The sequence below is a fragment of the Antennarius striatus genome, chromosome 12 (genome assembly GCF_040054535.1).
Source record: "Antennarius striatus isolate MH-2024 chromosome 12, ASM4005453v1, whole genome shotgun sequence".
In the NCBI taxonomy this organism is placed as follows: Eukaryota; Metazoa; Chordata; class Actinopteri; order Lophiiformes; family Antennariidae; genus Antennarius; species Antennarius striatus.
Window position 1 is genome coordinate 10,369,432 of NC_090787.1, and position 19,307 is coordinate 10,388,738.

The window sequence follows — 19,307 nt, forward strand, 5'->3', positions numbered from 1 at the left end:
GGATTAAGAACTGTTTACGTTTTTTACTTGTTAATTCTAACTTTTAGTTTATATTTTCAGTGTGTCATATTGTGCTAATCAAGCTATACACTTCTCACATAAAACTTGTCAGATGTCAGTCTTTCTGAATCATACCGTATTGAATTTTAACTCTGACTGGTGCACAAAGAAACACTGATAAAGTAGCTCCTGTTGCTGCTGTATGTCAGAAGGCCGCCAAGGATTTCTCCTAAATCCATGTGTGTTACAGCCCTCTGCACATCACCGGCAACAAGACATGTTTTCTCTGGATTATGCTGAAGCGTTGTCTACATTCTTAATGTTGTCGCTACATTAGAGTGGAAATAGGCTGATTATTTTGATGTTATTTTGGTGTTAGCATGATTAAAAACTCTCCGCTGGACTAAAAGCATTAAAGTTGCAAGTTTCCTTTGGTACACCTCAGCTGTCATCTCACTCTTCTGTCTGTCTACCATGTTTTCTTTCTCTGTATTTGTGCATGTTGGTACTCAGAGGCTGACGGTATGAGCGGCGGAGAGGACTCCTTCAATCTGAACGACCCTGACGAGGGTTTTTCCTCCGGGGCGTCGAACAGCAGCCAGCCCAGCGGAACCAAGGCGAGCGGCGGCGGCGTGGGGCCGAGGGGGGGCAGCCTGAACAGCAGCAACATCAAGAAAGCCATCACTGCCAGACTGTCTCGGGAGAAGGAGAAAGAGCGGGAGAGGGAGTCGGAGGCATTGGCGATTCAACAGGCCGAGGCGAGAAGACATCACCAGAGGCAGCAGTCGCCTCCAGCCAGCATCAACCTGGACGCCATCCAGCTGAGCCCCATAAAGAAGCACCTGAGCTTCCCGGCAGGGCCCACGCTGGTGCGGACTGGCAGCACCTCCTCCAGCAAGTCCTTTGACTGCATGAATTTCAACCTGAACGGAGGCGATGAAGAAAGAGAGGAGGCCGCGGGGGGCTCCGACAGAGAGGGAGGGCTTCCGGCGGGAGGCCCCCACCGCCACTCTACCATCAGCCTGAAGGAGGAGCACCTGGTCCGGCCAGAAGAAGGCCAGGACATCCTCTCCCCCGGCACGCCTCTCTCCAAGCAGTCTCGCTCACCCAGCTTCAACATGCAGATCATATCACAGGTTTAATGGGCAGTGCAGGGCATTGTAGACACACACACACGATCACACACATACTACCTATTCATAACTTACTTCCTCTTGCAGTCTTTTTGCAACCCTTGAGAGCCCTACTAAGACAACTTTTGTCTACCTATCTGTGTGTGTGTGTGTGTGTGTGTGTGTGTAGGAACACGTTCTGATTTGTGTCAACTTTTTAACATCGGTAAATGTTCAGTCAAACAGCGGTGAGCTGCAGTCGTTTCTGACGGTTTATTGTAAAATATTCCAGCATGTCTCTGCATCTTAGCCGAGTGTTCCACACAGAAAATGAGGAAGATTGAGAGAAACCAGTTTCACTGTAGGCAGATGGATGACTTGTTTTCCGTCTTTTTTTTTTTTTTTTGGTCAAACAAAACAATCAGCAATAACACCGTCTCCAATGAGGAGAAGAGTGGGGTGTCCTCATTCCTTCCCTTTCATTCCCGGGCACACGTGCAATTGTCTTGCTGATTATCTTCCTTAGTAATTGCTGTTTTTAAATTGAGCATAAATGATTTTATGAATAAAATCTCTTTTTTTTTCATTTTTTAAACTCACAGTCCAAAGAAAGTAGCATTTGTTAGTGTGATGATGCTTTGGCTCGAAATTAGTCGGACCCAAGTGATTCTCTTGTCGTGACGTTCGCTTCGTTAAATAAGACTTTTAGGATTATTGTGTAACCAAACTGGAATGTGGTTGAGGGATATGTCTTGCCTCAAGATTTTATTTGGACAAATCTGAGGAAATCATTCAGCTGCAGATACCAGAAGAGTTTGTTCATCTCACGACTTGATGTATAAAATGGAAGCTATTAAAACATGGCATAAAATGTAGGTTTTAGCCTGAAGCTAAAAAGCAATCACTTGATAGTGGATTATTGTTGTGGTTCAAACTAGTTAATGGGTCTTTCCACCTGAAAGCACTTGTATTTGGTTTGCATGCTGTGAGCTGGTGAGTTACTGCCTCCTGGAGGCCAGAATCTGTCACTGCACTTGAGGTATCACTGTCTGGTGGTTTGTGTTGGGATTGGATGCTCATGAAACATTTTGTTCTACCTCATTGTGTGATCACCTGCCACTCAGACACCTGTCTCCCAGTCAGACGCAGGATTCGAAGATGCCATTAAGTTTGAAACTGGAGCACTTGTAAACCGGTGCAGCGACAGTTAAATCTGTGTTCATGTGAGGAGTTCTGACTGAAAATCTCGGCCTCGTATTTCAGTGCAATCACACTATTCACGGCTGCAAAACAAGAACATGACAGTCTTCAGGTTTTCATGTTTTTGTCAATCAATATCAGGGGTTACCCTGATTTTTTTTTTTTAATTCGCCTGAAACGCCCTGCTTACCTTGTTTCATGTAATGATTTTTGAAGTGCAATTTTTTTTTTAATGATTCTCATGCATGGACTTGGATCTGCTGTAAAATGCCTGCATTTGCCTTCTGTAGAGCTCCATACCCAGGCTGAGTGAATTAAACATGGAAAGATTGTCTGCATGTTTAGTGCCCCAGAAAAGCACTGCTGGTCAGGAGTGTGACGTCGACAGTGAGCCAAACCCAAATTTTGTCTTTGTCTTTGCCAGATGTGCCAATACACATCCTCTCCTAAAGGATTTTTCTTTTATTACATGGGTGTCTTAAGTTAAAATGCCTACTTTTTCTGTTTACTGATCATCGTTTAAAGTCAGGGGACAAAATGGGAGGATTGGACATACGTCTCAGTGTGCCCTTAGATGTCGCTTCTTTATTTCTGCCAGACTTCTCCTTTCCACTCATCACAGTTGCGTGCAACCTGCTGTACTTCCACGATCATTGCTAAGCTTCGCTGTTCACTTGTACAAGCAGTGTATTATGCGTCAGTGTACTTTAGATGTCAGCTGTTGTATTGCATTTTTCACGTCTTGCTCAAGTGCTTGTTTTGAACTGTGAATGAAGGATAAATGTATATAAAAGTCAGTTCCTTCTGCAGTAAAATACCCCACACACACTCCTGCTGTCACTGTCCCAGAATCCTCCACGGCTGCTGCTGCTGAGTGAGTCCTGTTTGCGCTTTAGCCTTAACAAGTTCAGGCAAAAAGTTGTGGGTTCTTTGGCCTTCATCTGCTGGACTGGAGTGTGGAAGAAGAGGAGGGTGCAGCTGGAGTTCACACTCACCTGGTCCGTCTGCTGTCATTCCCTGTGCTGTGTGGCTCAAAGAGCCTTCTTCCCATTTGCTGTATTTTTGCTGTGAGTTGAGTGGCTGTTTTAAAAACTGGTGATGTGTTCATGTCATGGATGGCCGGCCCTGGCCACCAGCAGCCATGTTGGTGCTGTATGTTGACTTTGAGTAACCAGTAGACAAATATCCCTCAATACCTGATGTTATCTGCATGTGCTCAGGACTGGAATTGAACACACCAGTGATTGTGGTCCACTTCTCAAAATCTAATTTCTAAGTGGTTTAAAAAATGTCTGGATAAATTTGTACTTGGGTTTTTTTGGGGGTTTTTTGCTTTTGCTGGTGGACAAAAGTTCATTTCCAGTCTTGCATGTGATATCTGTGGGCTTTGTTTTCATACAGTATAATGCACTTTATTCCATCCACCTCACTCCTCAAGATAGTTATCAAAATGATATATATATACAGTAGATGTGCAAATGTGTGTACACTCAATGCAGGGTTTTAGTCTCTTCAAAGTAGTACTTCTTTGTGATGTCACATCCAACACAATGCTATTTTTGTTAAAGTCTAAGGGTACAACTATTATATTTTCTTTTCAAAACCAAATAAAAGTTAAAGGCGTCTCAAAGGTCTCAGGAGTTTATCAAAGAAGCTACATTTTAAAACTGGCAGCACCAAAATTTCTGTTTTTGAAGTCAGAATTGATTCTATGCAACATTTTCCCCGGTTAGGTGGGATGGGGCTGATGCATTTAGACTGATTTAGTTTTTTTTTTAAGGTGCAGGTCCTCGACTCTGTCCCCATCCAGTGATTCTATTTCTACACCCTGTTGAGGTGCTGCAGAATGAAGGGCCTCTCCAGTGGGGGTGCAAGTCAAACTTGAAAGAATGCTACACCTGGACTTTTTTGGTGCATGTTTGAGCCTTTCTGTAAGTTTTGCTGCTCTGTGGCTCAGAAACATCAGCTGGTTTATGAGAGAAAAATAAATTCTAAATGATGAATCTCACCTAGACGCTTCAAGGGAAGCTGCTGGACCATGTGTTAACACTGTACTATTGATGTTGTATAGATGGAAAGACATATTTTAAATCTTGTAAATATATGTACAAAATGAGAGCAAGATGGATAATAAAAAACTGAGGCTCATTCTAAGACGCAGAGAGAAATTAATCTGTATATTGTTGAATAAATATTGTGCCGTAAGGGAAATGATTGCCTGTGTTGTCTTTATTGTTTCTGTGAAGTCTGACTTGAGGTTAAACATTTACTGAACGAAATGAAAGTAGTAAAGGTAAGAATTGGCCAGAACAGTGTAATGTCTTATAATTCTAATTTCATTTTTGATTTAGTCTGAATTAATCTCACAAGATTTTTCAAGTAAAATTAGTCTGGTTCCAATTTAAGATCAGTACTGAACATGTTCAGATATTTGACTCCAGAAAACATTTGTTTTGTATTTTGCTTGGTATTCAATAAACCAAATTATTTCAGGTGAGAGACAGATTTGTAGTGAAAATCTGTAACCTGATTTAAAAACTACAATTTTATAGAAGGAGTTGAACATAGAAACAAAAGCGTTTGTAGGCTGAGCTGCCGCAACACATTTAAACAATTAAAATTAAATGTGTATTTATATGAATATTTCCAAATATCAGCAATTAGAAGCAAAAGCACAAAGAGCAACAATTTAAATTCACAACAGTGTCTCATCTCAGTGAACAGAGCTGCTTACTCCAATCGGAATTTAATGTTTAAAGCCTGTTGCTTCAGGAGACCAGGTAAACTGTTGTTACTGTTCATCACAGTCCAAATCTAAATCACAGTATAGTTAAAGCAAACTAACATTCTGAATTTCAGCTATATCCCTAAATCTAGTCTCCAAATTGTAGTCCTGGTTGATGTGCTGACATCTAGTGCTGGTTTTGTAGAACCACTGGAGATGTTCAGGTATGAACTCATAAATCAACCTGAACACATCACAAGGCCTCCTGACAACATATTCCAATTTTCTAAAGTGATTTATCATTTTATCCACGATAAAAATTAAATGTCGGTTTCAGACATGAACTAATTTGACTGCAGCTCATGACTTTGACTCTCACTACTTCAAACTAGTTCACACACTGCAGTCACCATCATACTGTTCATTGTCTCTTCATACTAGTGTGTTGTAGCTGCTGAGAGACAACCAAAGCTCCAGCTGGTAACAAGATCCCCAGTCGAGTACTGAAAGTATCACCTGGCAACAAGCAGTTCAACACTTGGAGAAGGATACGGTGTTCACACACACCACAAAGTGTGTTTTTTAATGGAGACTCCTGAAACAACTTCATGTTTATCCTGCTTTTTATCAAACTGAAAAGAGGAGCTGGAAGACGCAAGACAGGTAACATGAACCGGATGAAATCACCAGTGAGATTAATTTTTCTATTAATGTTCCTGAAATATACTGTATATTTGTATAAAATCCTCTGAGACCAGTGAATAAATAGACAAGTCAACTCTCTTAGCCCACATTTTAAAATCCATGTCACTTTGGCAAATCTGCAATGATGTGAGGAGAGCAGATTAACTTTTATTTAGAAGTTTACAAGTATGTTTTAAAGGGGGAGGATCTGAACAGTTCAACACAGGGGGGTGTTTACTACATGCAGTGGAGAACGTGAAACATTTATGACCGTGACACATTCAACAGGTCAGTTTTGACATTAAGTATGCTCTATGGTTACAGGTTCCTTCATTAATAATCTATTTATTGCAGTGACGTGCGGTGAGGTTCATGGCTGGTGAGGCACTGATCTCATCATAATTAGATTTACAAACAGACATAGTTAAAGTCAAGGAATCCCTTAAAAACACGCAACACAACATAATATTAATTAAAATATTTACTCTTCATAGCAACAATAAATAAACTAAAACTAAACTATAAGAACTGCCCCTCCCTCCTCTGCTCAGCACAGTGAGCGCACTACAGCGTAGCTTATTCACCATTTAATTATCAACAGTGAGTGGGTTATTTTTAAAGTCTGAGAGCAGAATTATTAGAATTATTTACACGTACAAACTGTAACACACAAATAAGCACATTTGATTAAAATACGTTATGTTGTTACCTAAACGTTGTAATAGTCATCATTGGATAAATATCACCATTCAATTTATTTCTTCCATTTTTCTTTTTCTTTCTCTCATTATGGCAGGTGAGGCCGTGCCTCACCTGACCACACGTCACTGATTTGTTGGAGTTAAAAGTTTCTTCCTGCTCGATACGGGAATTAGAGATAATGTACAGCAGCTCACGTGTCACAGCAAGATAAAGGGATGTGAAGGCTGACATCTGAGGGTCTGTAGGTGTTCCTGACTCCCTCCACAGGAAGCTCGGTTTACATCTTCGCCTCTTAATTTCATCTTTTTTTCCTCTCTTCCTCAGAAATGCTGCCTAAATCTGAGAATAAGATTAATCCACAACAAACGATGGATCCGCTGCAGCAGAAGAGACTTCAGCTCAGTCGGGCAGTTTCTAGATTTAAAAGGGTGAGTCTTTGTTTTTTTTCTTGTGGTGCAGTCATTTCATTATTATCACTCGAGTTAATGAAGGGAGGAGAGACAGGAGTTGACTTTTTATATGTGATTAACTGTACACACATGCTTCACAGGGTTTGTCCTGTGTTATGAATCCAACATATTAAAAGTAATCCAGCCACTGTAATGCAGTCTTCCATTGATCCAGATCTGGTCCCTCCCTCCCTCCCTCCATTGTAAGTGGAAGGTTTCAGCTGCGTCCTCATCTGTAGGTCAGCTCTGACATCACTGATGCATTGCTCATCGCCAGCCAGCACCCACAACACAGACTGCAGAGGCTTCGCTGTCCGGTCAGGCTGCCAGCTCTGATTCACCCTGTAGGCCCCGGTGTTGGCTGGGAGATGGAGGAAGCTGAGGTGGAGTCATGGCTGGAGAGAAGCACATCCAGACCTGAGAACCTTTCTTTCTCCCCTTCTTTCCAGCGCTGTGCCTATTCCACCTGGATCAGGGAGAATATCCACAAGAAGGAATGTTGTTTCTATGAAAAAGACATAAGGTAGGGGTTGATCTCTCCGTTTGGTGCTGCTTTAGTGATGAAAGTGTGACCGGAATGCTGAGATCCACAGAGATGCTGTTGCATCCATCCTCAGTGCACCACCTGACTCTGATGTCAGCGTTTTTTGCTTCGTCTGCCCATCAGAACGGATGTGTGCAAGTGTGGCTACTCCAAGACGGATCATGTGGGCGATGCCATCAAGCCAGATGACTTCACGGGTGAGGCCTGGGACAGACACAGACATATGCGGGAGGTGCCCACCGACGCCTTTGGAGACATCAGCTTCGGTTGTTTGGGACAAAAGACGAGGAAGGTGACACCAACTCTCAGATCTACTGTTACGTCATTTCCTGTGTTTGCCTATTCGGACTCATTTTGTGTTGTGTGTGTGTGTGTGTGTCCTCTCTCAGTATGCACGAGTGTCCGCAGACACCAGCCCTGAGATTCTGTACCGGTTATTAACCGATCAGTGGAATCTTTCCCCACCAAATCTGCTGATCTCTGTGACGGGAGGAGCCAAGAATTTTTATCTGAAGGCCGGTCTGAAGAACACGTTCCGCAGAGGCCTTATTAAAGTGGCCCAGACGACAGGTCAGCCAAAGAAGTCAAGGGTTTCCAACGATTAGCCAGACTCCATGAAAGCATCTGCTTTATGACTGCTGGTGATTTTATGTCGCCCTCTGCTCCTTCTGTGGTAAAATACAGCGTTTCTTCATTTATGCTGCAAGAATATCAGCTAGAAAAGCACCCATTTTAGCAGAGAATAACTTTAAATCTTTGGACTCATCACCACTTCTTAGCTGAAGTGGCAGATAACATCTGCAAAATTATGACAGTGCAAAGATGAATGTCTAGCATTTGGAGAAGAGGCATCGGATCTAAGAAGATCTGATTGGTTGTATAATTTATTTTTAATCAGTGCATTTTGAGTATTGAATTGGAGTGTGTGCTGAGTTGTCCACAGGTGCATGGATCATCACGGGTGGAACACACACTGGTGTGATGAAGCACGTGGGCCAGGCTGTGAGGGACTACGCTCTGAGCAGCTCCATGCAGGGACAAATCGTGGCGGTAGGAGTAGCAACGTGGGGAATCATTCACAACAGGGAGGATCTGGTGAACCCAGAGGTTAGAGCCACTTGTTTTAACACATGGTTCACATCTAAAATAAATCATCTACTTTGCAAACTGTCTCCTCCTGCCCTCCTTTCTCTCCTCTTGCCTCTTTAGGGTTGTTTTCCAGCCCATTATTGGATGGACGAGAAGGGTCAGGGTCGACTCTCCTGCCTGGATAACAACCACACTCACTTTCTCCTGGTGGATGATGGAACCCAGGGACAGTACGGCGTGGAGATTGAACTGCGTAGCCGTTTGGAGAAATATATCTCTGGAAAGCGTCTTGGAAACAGAGGTTAAAAAGAGCAGAGACAGGATCAGATTTATCAGTAACATTCTGTTTGTCTAACCTGCTTCTGAGATTGATTTGTTGTATCGTCTATCCCTCAGAGAGTGACGTGAACATCCCTGTGGTGTGTGTGGTTTTAGATGGAGGACCAGGCACTCTAAATGTGAGTCATCCTTTATCTATCTGTCTGATTAGTTCCGATGCCTCGCCTTGCTTCTCCTCCCATATTCTATATCGATCGCCATTATCCAAAGTCGACGTCTGACGTGGTTTGCATTCCTACAAAATCTTGTCTTTCATTTCTGCTGCCAACTCTCACAACAGATCCAGGAGAGGCTGTGAGGGTACAACTCCTATCAGCACCTCATTTAATTTTGTTGGGGATCCCTACATGACATGATGTAATAGTTTAGTCCCTCTGTCTCTCTTTCAGACTATATATAACGCCATGTTGAACGGTACCCCGTGTGTGATCCTGGAGAGTTCTGGGAGGATAGCGGATGTGATCGCCCAGGTGGCGGGGCTCCCAGTGAGACGGGTTACTATCGCCCTCATCCACCAGCTGATGAAAAAGTTCTTTGGTCAAGAGTACGAACGATTCCCCGACCGTAGCATCATAGAATGGACCAAGAAGGTGTGTGTGCCGACCGGTGATATAACCGCACACACACTAATCGATCAGCATTAATTTAAATGATGATTCCAACATGCTGATGTTTACCATCTACAACTGGGGTGTCAAACTCATTGTCACCGAGGGCCACATCAGCATAATGGCTGTCCTCAAAGGGCCAGATGTAACTAATATATGTAACATAAATGTAACTAAATGCAATATAAAATAAATTTAACTTTTCCTTTATGTTAAATAACTGAATTTATTACTTAGTCAAGTTACAAACATGATTGTTGCACAGAAAAAACTATGTTTGCTTGTTGCTCTGTTATAACATGAATCCTTTTAATTTGTCAGGTTATGAAACCTACATAGCACCATTAATCAGGGATCAAACTATCCAAATGAATAAAGACAGATAACATCAAACACAAGTTAGGACATTAACTTTGCTCGAAAAGTTTCTGTCGATGCAGTATTTTTTTTGTTAATTACTGCATTGTGGGAAATGTATTTTTCCTCAAAGCACGCTTTTGACCAATTTATTTTTCCACTCTGACCTTTTATGCTCTTGCGAGCCACATAAAATGATATGGTGGGCCACTTTTGGCCCCCGGGCCTTGAGTTTGACACATGCGTTCTACAATATTAACACAATATATTTTGGTCATTACTATGGTATTAATACTGATAAGAAATAAGCAAAGCTGAAATTGATTAGTCCATTTTTAATTTTGCAAACAGAAAGCTAAATATCTCTGTTGCTGTTGAACACTTTTTTCTTAATTCTTAATTCTTTCTTAAGTCCAGAAACATCTCAGTATTTGAAATGTATGCTAAAGTTCATCTTTTTTATTACCTGCACATGTCAAAAAATTAAGACTATATGGATAGAAAATCTATCCTTACTAATGAAACTCCACCCATCTTAGCTTCACTGCAGGTTGAAATCATAAAATAAATAAATAAATTGTATTTATTATTTTTTAAACTTATCAGTTAGTCTCATAATAAACTGGTGGATCCTTTAAATTGTTGAGCTTGATCACAACAGAAAGTTGTATTAACCCACTGAATCCATAAAGTGTCATCGTATTTGTGCCTCGCTCACATCTCATTCATAATTTAAACTTGAATCACTCCTTTCTGCCCCAGATTCAGGACATAATCAGGATGTCTCACCTGCTGACAGTCCTGAGAGTGAGTGAAGATCATCACGGAGACGTGGACGTGGCTATTCTTCACGCACTTCTCAAAGGTAGGGATTGTTGTATTTTTAATACATCGGACTGGACTTAGAACAGGTGAACAAGACACTTCAGATATACTTCACCTACAGATTTAACATGATTATTGTTCACTCCAACCAAAAATGTCTTCTATTATTCTGTCAATGATGGTTATTTAGATGTATTGTTTAAAAAAAATAACATCCCCTGAGGCCAGGTTATTTTAAACTTAAGATACTTAAATACAGTAATTAATCTCTGTAGCAGTCGCTCAGCCTTCTGACTCAATGTAGACAGAAGTCATGTAACATGAATTTAGTTAATTCAAATTTCCTAAGCTTCAAGGTCATTGGGAATTGATTGCTGGAAGAGGCAGCTGGAACTGGCTATAGCCTGGAACCGTGTGGACATAGCTGAGACGGAGATCTTCACCGAGGAGAGCCAATGGAAGGTGGGTTCTCATGATATAAAACACTGGAATGATGTTCTTCACTGCAATCCTACAAAAAATGAACTGGTGATGGTGATGTCTGGTCCCACTTGTTCCCATCCAGTCCAACGACCTCCACTGGGCCATGTTCTCATCCCTGGTCGGCAACAAGCCCGAGTTTGTGAGTCTGCTGTTGGAGAACGGCGTGAATCTAAGAGATTTCCTACAGGAGGAGGAAACTCTGTGTGAGCTCTACAGGAAGCTGCCCGGTGGCTTCTTCCTACGTAAGCTGGCCAAGCGGGTTCACAGTTCATGCCGCAGCAGAAGACCAGCCATCGGCGTCCGGGCTCAAGCCCTTTCCGGTGAAATGATCGGTATGACGCACGTGTCCGATGAGGTGCGCCACCTGCTGGGCAGTTTCACCCAGCCCATCTACCCCAGATCCACCCCAGCTAACCACTACAGCATGTCCATAGAGGATTCATCAATGTCAGTGAGTCTGTTTGTCTGCCAGCTACTCAAAATGAATGGAATCCGTACAGAGAGGCACGCTGTGGCTGAATGAGTGATATGGGTGAGATTGGTCACGTTTTGATAGGAGTCCCTGTCATCACTTGCTTTCTCTCCAGCTCTCCAAAAGTCAGGTGGGTTCCCAAGATGCTCTCAGAGAGGAAAAACCGGAAGCACCTAGGGACGTGGGCAGAGACCTCTTCCTCTGGGCGGTCGTCCAGAACAACAAGGAAGTGGCTGAGATCGCCTGGGAACAGGTGATCAACACGGAGTGAATTGGTGAAGATTCCTTGTCCAGGAGGTGGATCAGAAAATGAATGAAGATACATAATGTGTGTTTGTGTGTGTGTGTGTGTGTGTGTGTGTGTGTGTGTGTGTGTGTGTGTGTGTGTGTGTGTGTGTGTGTGTGTGTGTGTGTGTGTGTGTGTGTGTGTGTTTCATCTTGCATCCTTTTATTTTCCATTTGCACAGTGCAGAGACTGCATGTCTGCTGCTTTGGCTGCCAGCAAGATCCTGAAGAAAATGGCAGAGGAGGGGAGCGATGCAGACGAGGGAGAGGAGATGAAAGACCTGGCCAAACACTATGAGAAACACGCCATTGGTACAAGACTATAGATACAATGAATGAATACCATACATGTGATGAAACCTATGTGTGTGTGTGTGTGTGTGTGTGTGTGTGTGTGTGTGTGTGTGTGTGTGTGTGTGTGTGTGTGTGTGTGTGTGTGTGTGTGTGTGTGTGTTTCCCAGGTGTTTTCAGTGAATGCCACAACAGCGATGGAGAGCGGGCCCAGAAGCTGTTGGTCCGTGCGTCTCCGTTGTGGGGGAGGACAACGTGCTTACGGCTGGCGCTGGAGGCAGACGATAAAAGCTTCGTCGCTCAGTCAGGAGTTCAGGTAGAGAAAGAGTTCAGAGCTATCCTGGAACCTATGGATTAACATTGTTTTTTCAGACTGTAATATAAAACATCAGCTGCATTGATTGAGAACTTGAATCAGACTGATGTGTGGTAACACGTCTGTCTGGTAGGCTCTGCTGACTCAGATCTGGTGTGGGGAGCTCTCGGTGGACAACCCCGTGTGGAGGGTGCTGATCTGCATGGTCTTCTTCCCTCTGATCTACACTGGCTTTTTAGTTTTCAGGCAAGTTTTATCAGCTTAATTCAGGAACTCCTGGGCCTTGCACAAGATATCAATATGTTTAGGTATCTCTCATAACATAACCGATCCTCACTGACAGGGAGAGGTTAATCCGTCTCTTCAGTGTGACCACACTGATTCTGTTCCAGGAACTAAACATGTCCTGAATGCTTTGAAACACTCAGATGTGTGAATCTTTCAGCTTTCTCCTGGGAGCCGGACTAAGCAGCAACCATGACTCATGATGATGACTCATGATGATGACTCATCACGTCACTCACTGCTGCCACACACACAAAAAAGTCTCAAAGTGATTGTCTGATATTTGGACAAACTGGAAGCTGTTACCTCAGCTTCATAAAATGTGTGTTCCTTCCCCATAAGACATTAAAGTTATAGATTTAAACATCTGGTGTAGAAATCCACACCTGGTGCAGCAAAACTTCCTTTTTTCTTTTGCTGCATCCGATTCATATCCTTTGTTATGTTTTAACAGCAGTTTTGGGTTTATGTCTTTTTCACATCTGGGGTTCATGACTTGTAGACGTGATGAAGTCATCCAGAGAGAAACTGAGAAGAACGAGGAGCTCAAAACGGTGGAGAAAGTGACAGGAAGTACACTTCGAACAAAGTATAAAAGTTTGTAAGTCGACAGCATCACCTTCACAGACTCATAGTATTTCAAGTTGTTTGTATTTCCTTTAAGTTGGAGGCAACTTGCAGGAAACAGTTTGAAATATTGAAATGTGAAAACATTATTTTTCTGCCCATAGTGACCCCACCGGCTGGGCGAAGCGTCTGAGGCCTCTGGGCAGCTGGTCCAGACTGGTTTGCCTGTACGGCTCCCCGCAGGTCAAGTTCTACTGGAGCATCGTGTCTTATTTCGCCTTCCTCCTCCTGTTTGCCGTGGTCCTGATGGTTGACTTCCAGGTGATGCCGTCCCCTTTGGAGGTGCTGCTGTACGTCTGGCTCATCTCGCTGGTGTGTGAGGAGGTCAGGCAGGTGAGAGGACACCCCTGGAACACACACATTATACAAGTGTAGAAAAGAAATGATGGCTAAAGCTGCTGCATTACTGCTGACTCAGGACTGAATGCTTCTGTTGATGTAATGAATAAAGCAGCTCAGGTCATTAGAATGAAATGATATCCTGTTTGTGCAAAAATAAATAAAACACATCCTCACAAACAGAGGTTGGTTTTGCAGCTGCTGCCCTCATTATTCATTCATATTCAGGTGTTTGAAGCCATTTAAGCAAATGCCCAGTAAGATTTTCAACTTTTTCTTCCCAGAACCATTTGTAAAAATATGTTATAAGCACAACGCCGCAGTCACATGTTCATCAAGAGTGAAATAAACGCAAAATCAGTAGTTATCTGCACTGTATTATTAATGTGTTAGCATCATATAATTTGATAATACACCCCATGTCTGCTGAGTGGACTAGATTTTTTTTGTAAAAGAAAAAAAAAAGAGCCTATGGTGCCCCCTGGTGGTGAGAGTGGTCATTGTAGTTGAAATAGCCTTGAATGTTTTGCCATTATTTATTCTAATATTTGAATTTCTCTCCTTTTCCTCAGCTGTTTCACGATCCAGACGGCTTTGGGTTTCATAAAAAAGCCAGGATGTACATCCAAGACATGTGGAATATTTTAGATGTTCTTTCTATCATCCTGTTTATTATTGGTCTTGCATTTAGGTAAGTTTCTCTCTTCCCAGAAAATCGCTGTAGATGATTACTGTGTTCCATTTAACACGGGGTTAACTACGTATCACCTGTTTTTGTATTTTCTATCTCAGGCTGACTGCTGTGCTCTTCTATGCGGGTAAAATCATCCTCTGCATTGACTTTGTGGTCTTCTGCCTCCGCCTGATGGCTATTTTCACCATAAGCAGAACCCTGGGACCCAAAATCATCATCGTCAGGAGGATGGTGAGAACGATGGCAAACAGTAGAATATGAAACGCAGCTCCTCAAAACACTTCTTAATTGCTTCCAGATACAAAACCCGTCAGATGGATTGGACGGTTATTGGATGTGGGAGTTACAAATTTAGAAATTCTTACTTTTTGAGGGATCAAACATAAAATATAGCCTAACAAAAGTCACCAACCTGCTAATACGGTGTCATACGTACATTTCTGTCCTCCAGATGATGGACATGTTCTTCTTCATGTTCCTGCTAAGTATCTGGGTGGTGGCGTACGGCGTCGCCAAGCAAGGCATCCTCATCCACAACGACAGTCGACTGGACTGGATCCTCCGTGGGGCGGTTTACGAGCCGTACCTCATCATATTTGGGGAGTTTTCCACAAACATTGATTGTGAGTGGGGGATGGAAGATCTCCTGATTTGAACTGTAGTTGAAATGCACTGAAAATGAATTAATGGTGGGAAAAAAAACAACCGGTTTGCACTGAACAGATGCAGCGTTTGACATGGATTCCTGCACCATGAATGGAACCGACCCGCTGAAGCCCAAGTGTCCTGTGTTAAATGAAAACCAAAGACCAGCCTTCCCTGAGTGGCTCACCATCATCATGCTGTGTGTTTACCTGCTGTTTGCCAACATACTGCTGCTCAATCTGCTCATAGCCATCTTCAAGTGAGTTCTCCCCGTGTCATGCGTCTCCCATCGGTCTCAACTCCAGTCGGCCGACCTCCGTCTCTCTCTCTTCCTGCGTAGCTTCACATTCGAGGAGGTTCAGGAAAACACGGATAGAATATGGAAGTTTCAAAGATACGAGTTGATTAAGGAGTACCACAGCCGCCCTGCTGCCCCTCCGCCCTTCATCCTCTTCAGCCACCTTTACCTCTTCATCAGGAGCGTGGTTCTCTGCAGGCCCCCCGTTGTATGCAAAGAGTTTAGTGAGTGTTACTTATTCTGTCATTGCTGCAAGTAGATTTGATTCTTCTATGCATCTTTTAAGAACTTTAAAATGATATTTTGCACATTTGGGCTCTGCTCTTCCTTTGCTTAAACAACCACCTGATATCACATGTATGAACAGTCACGCTTATGTAGCAGCAAAACCATCTATGTGACACCATGTTTCAGGGAACGAGCTTCTCGAGACTGAGGAAGAGGAGATGTTGTCCTGGGAGGCCTTGATGAAGGACAGATACCTGCTATCCGCACGGCAGGAGCAGAGCCAGAGTGTGGAGCGCCGCATCCTGGACACGAGCCAGAAGTAAGTTGCTTCTGTTTAAATACCTGCAGCTTTGCTCTTTTTTAAACAATTTTTGAGCCCCTTTTGATGCACCTGTCTATTATGAAAAGAACCCACAGTGTTCTTATATTGTTTCCTGAGGGTTAACACCATAATGGAGCGGCTGGAGAGGGAAGAAGACGTCACCTCTGGTGCCGTGATGAAGCAGATGGCTCGGCTGGAGGAGCAGGTGGTCACCTCAGTTTTGTTTCTCTTAAATGTTGCACTGTTTTACATTTCCAAAAATGCGGCAGGGGTTATTCAGAAGGCAGAGACAAAATGTCACACACACCAAAAACACACACTGACTTTAATGCCCAACAAACCCTTCAATAGTGAATAATCATTTATTTTTCTCCTCAGGTCGCCCAGTCGGCCAGAGCCCTGCAGTTGATTATAGACAGTCTGAATTCTCGGGGTTTCGCAGTCAAAGAAGCACAATCACTGCGTCAGCAGCTAATTTCTTCATCTATCATGAAAGTTCATTCACATTTTTTCACAATCATGCATAGATATCACACAACTAACCTGTCTCCTTCCTTACAGCCTCGGCTGCACCGGACGAGTCTGCGAACACGTACGTCAGTTCATTGGAGAAGGAGGAGGGTTTCCACGTGAACGCCCGTCAGTTTCACTACCCGGGCAGTAAAATCACACGCTTCCCCGTGCCGGAGGAGAAAGTTCCCTGGGAGGTAGTTCAAACAGACACACAGGAAGTCAGAACATCACTGCATGAAAAGAGATGGGAGAATTCACTGGATCCATGTGGTTTTCATGTCCTTCTTTTCAGGTCAGCTTCAGCTCATACATACCAAATTACTACACCTCTGAGGATGCTGGGGAACACGTGGATGGGTATTCTCTCACTAAAATACATAGCTTCACATCTTTTAACTGAATGAATAAATACCTGTGGCCTCCTTAGAGCTGCTGCATTTAATTCATTATTTGTTTTTGCAGATCAGAGTCAGAAGCTGTAGACACTTACAGGTATAATAAACACCAAACAGCACTTTCAGTAGCATTAAAAACACGTCCTGATATACTGAAGTTTCTCTGTTATCATTATCAGAAACCCAGGAGGGAGGACGGGCGTCAGGGGACGGGGTGCTCTCAGTCGCCTCGGCCCCAATCTGACCACAGACGTTGTTCTCACACGGTGGGGCGCCTTACAATGCCTTCTTTAAAAAAGCATTGTTTCACCGCTAGACTGGGTGGTGGGATCTAATTATTTTTTTAAAAATGGGTTTACAGCTGGAGAGACAGCGAACGGTCCATGTTGGAGTACCTAGCGGTTTGGGATGAGCGCCAAGGAATCTTGTCTTTACCTGGGGTGAGTTCAGTTCATTTATATCAGGGTGTGTGTATGTGTGTGTGTCTGGTTGTGTGTGTTCTGTTCACAAACATTTACACTTCTGCTACTTCTGTTTTTGAAACCATCAGGGACCTGTCCAATCTGCCAACTGCTTACCAGAGACACTTATGAGGACGATGGGAAAAAAACTGTATGAAAAAATAAGTGAAAAGGTTCCAGAGGGAATAAAGGTAAGTCGAAGAAATTTAAATCATAAAGTCAGACAAATAAGAAAAGTTACCATTCTGTTGGAAATACCAGGAAGTAATGTGATGAAAGGATAATTGCCGGTTTATTTGATTAAATGCAAGCGAATATTTTTAGCAAAATGTTTTTTGGGATTTTGCGATCTGAGAGGTCTCTTGTGAAGGACTGGAAATCGTAAATAGAACCTACACTGTATTTAATTGTTTTCCATACGTTTAGCTAAATGGAATCCTGCTGGAGCATTCAGCTCAGGATCAGTTTATAGTCTTCATCTTCTGAACCTTCTGCTTTCAGTTGCTCCATAAGGTTTGACCCTCATCAACTATTATTTTTAGGCGCATGTTATTGCACCTAAAAATAATAGTTAGATACTTAACATATTTTAGTAATGAAATTAATTCTTCAGGATCTAACTCTCTAATTTCTTGCATCATATTTGACACCAAACTGACTCAACACAGTTTCAGCTCCAGTGTGATCGGACCTCAGGTCCGTATGATTGTTATCTGTTAAACATGGTAAAGAATCCTTTATACACCGTCTGCATCCAGACACTGATCACCATCAAAATTTGTTATACTATATATAATTTGGTCTGTATCTTACCTCCAAAACTAAAAAAAAAAGAAAGAATCAGCGTCAGGTTATAATTCTGTGAGTTGACCTGCAAATAGAGAAGCAACACAAGGTACTGATGAATCAGCAGAGGTCATGCATAACAGCTACGTTTCTTTATTCTGACTTGGTAGAATTTGTTGGTTTTGACTCAGTCTGTTCCTGTGCTTCAGGTCTTTGAGGGTTATGTGGACGACTGTAGGAACACCGATAACGCCTGGGTGGAAACCACCGTCTTAAACATCCACCTGGACCGAACCAGTCAGGTGACCATAGATACCAACAACACGGTGAGAACAATGAGGTTTTACTCTTTTATATAAAGAACCTGACTGATGGACCGATGGATATCTGTGACATGTATTTCTTGCTGATGTTCTCCCTGTCAGGTGGAGCGCAGCCACGGTTCTCTCCAGTGGCAGGAGGTGAGCGGCAGAACCAGACTTGACTCAAACCAAAGAGACTTCCTGCAGCTGGTCGCTGAGCTGCACAACAGGAAGTTCTGAAGCTCACTCTACTTTAGCTGAAACCAAACTCGACCCAAAGGTTTTCTGACGTATAGCTGATGCAGATTCATTCTGTTGCACTGAAAGCACTTATGAAGACGCCAACAAGCCATATTATTATGCTGATTATTTTTCAGCCATCTGGACATATGTCTATGCTATGCCATGTGTTAGCATTGGTTTATGTTTACCGTGAATTAATCCTTAGGCATACTTACGCTAGATGGTCAAGTTTTGTAGTAGTTCATACAAGTATTTCTACTTTATGGACCTCAGAGTGACTGATCACTACGCCTAAATTAACTGACAGTATTGTCAGTACTAACATTTGCATTTTCAAATGCAAATCCTCTCCTCACTGTTCATAAAATAATAAGAAAATGCTAAGTATTTTTAAAAATAAGTCCAGCTCAACTGGATTTAGAGTTAATAATCTGTATTAAACACTAATAATAATAATAATAACAATACAACAGCATGACTAACATCTTACAGTATGGGCCATCCTGCATTATGATGACTTTTATTTTGATATTTCAGTTACTGTTTCTATATGTTCTCTTGAGTAAGATTGTGAAAGTGGGGATTTTCATTTGTACTGGAATATTTTATTTTGTGGCAGCATTATTTTAGTAAAGGCTTTTCAAATTGCATTCAAGGGATTTTTTTTTCTTTTTGCAGGATCTCTTAT

At 42.6% G+C, this 19,307-nt stretch overlaps 2 protein-coding genes across 4 annotated transcripts in view; both read left to right on the top strand.

The window, feature by feature from the left end:
• The window catches only part of LOC137604875 (hyccin 2-like), a 31,275-nt gene extending 26,758 nt beyond the window's left edge, over window positions 1-4,517 (top strand). For all 3 annotated transcript variants that reach the window (XM_068329074.1, XM_068329075.1, XM_068329076.1), the window contains one exon: window positions 514-4,517. In XM_068329074.1, coding sequence (XP_068185175.1) covers window positions 514-1,142 — 629 coding nt within the window. In that variant the 3' untranslated portion in view covers window positions 1,143-4,517. The remainder of the gene's footprint in view (window positions 1-513) is intronic.
• Window positions 4,518-6,749: 2,232 nt separating this feature from the next.
• trpm2 (transient receptor potential cation channel, subfamily M, member 2) lies at window positions 6,750-18,965 on the top strand. The gene is given in 33 exon segments (XM_068329172.1): window positions 6,750-6,851; window positions 7,322-7,401; window positions 7,540-7,708; window positions 7,806-7,986; window positions 8,360-8,523; window positions 8,626-8,806; window positions 8,902-8,963; window positions 9,234-9,434; window positions 10,572-10,683; window positions 10,984-11,096; window positions 11,200-11,572; window positions 11,733-11,842; window positions 12,057-12,186; window positions 12,336-12,481; window positions 12,615-12,727; window positions 13,269-13,370; window positions 13,504-13,726; window positions 14,305-14,423; window positions 14,525-14,657; window positions 14,878-15,049; window positions 15,150-15,330; window positions 15,412-15,593; window positions 15,784-15,916; window positions 16,037-16,124; window positions 16,298-16,388; window positions 16,478-16,626; window positions 16,725-16,789; window positions 16,895-16,924; window positions 17,007-17,093; window positions 17,189-17,267; window positions 17,378-17,479; window positions 18,284-18,400; window positions 18,500-18,965. Coding segments are annotated over 33 exon segments (4,407 nt in total). The 3' UTR covers window positions 18,617-18,965.
• The last annotated feature ends 342 nt before the right edge of the window (window positions 18,966-19,307 follow it).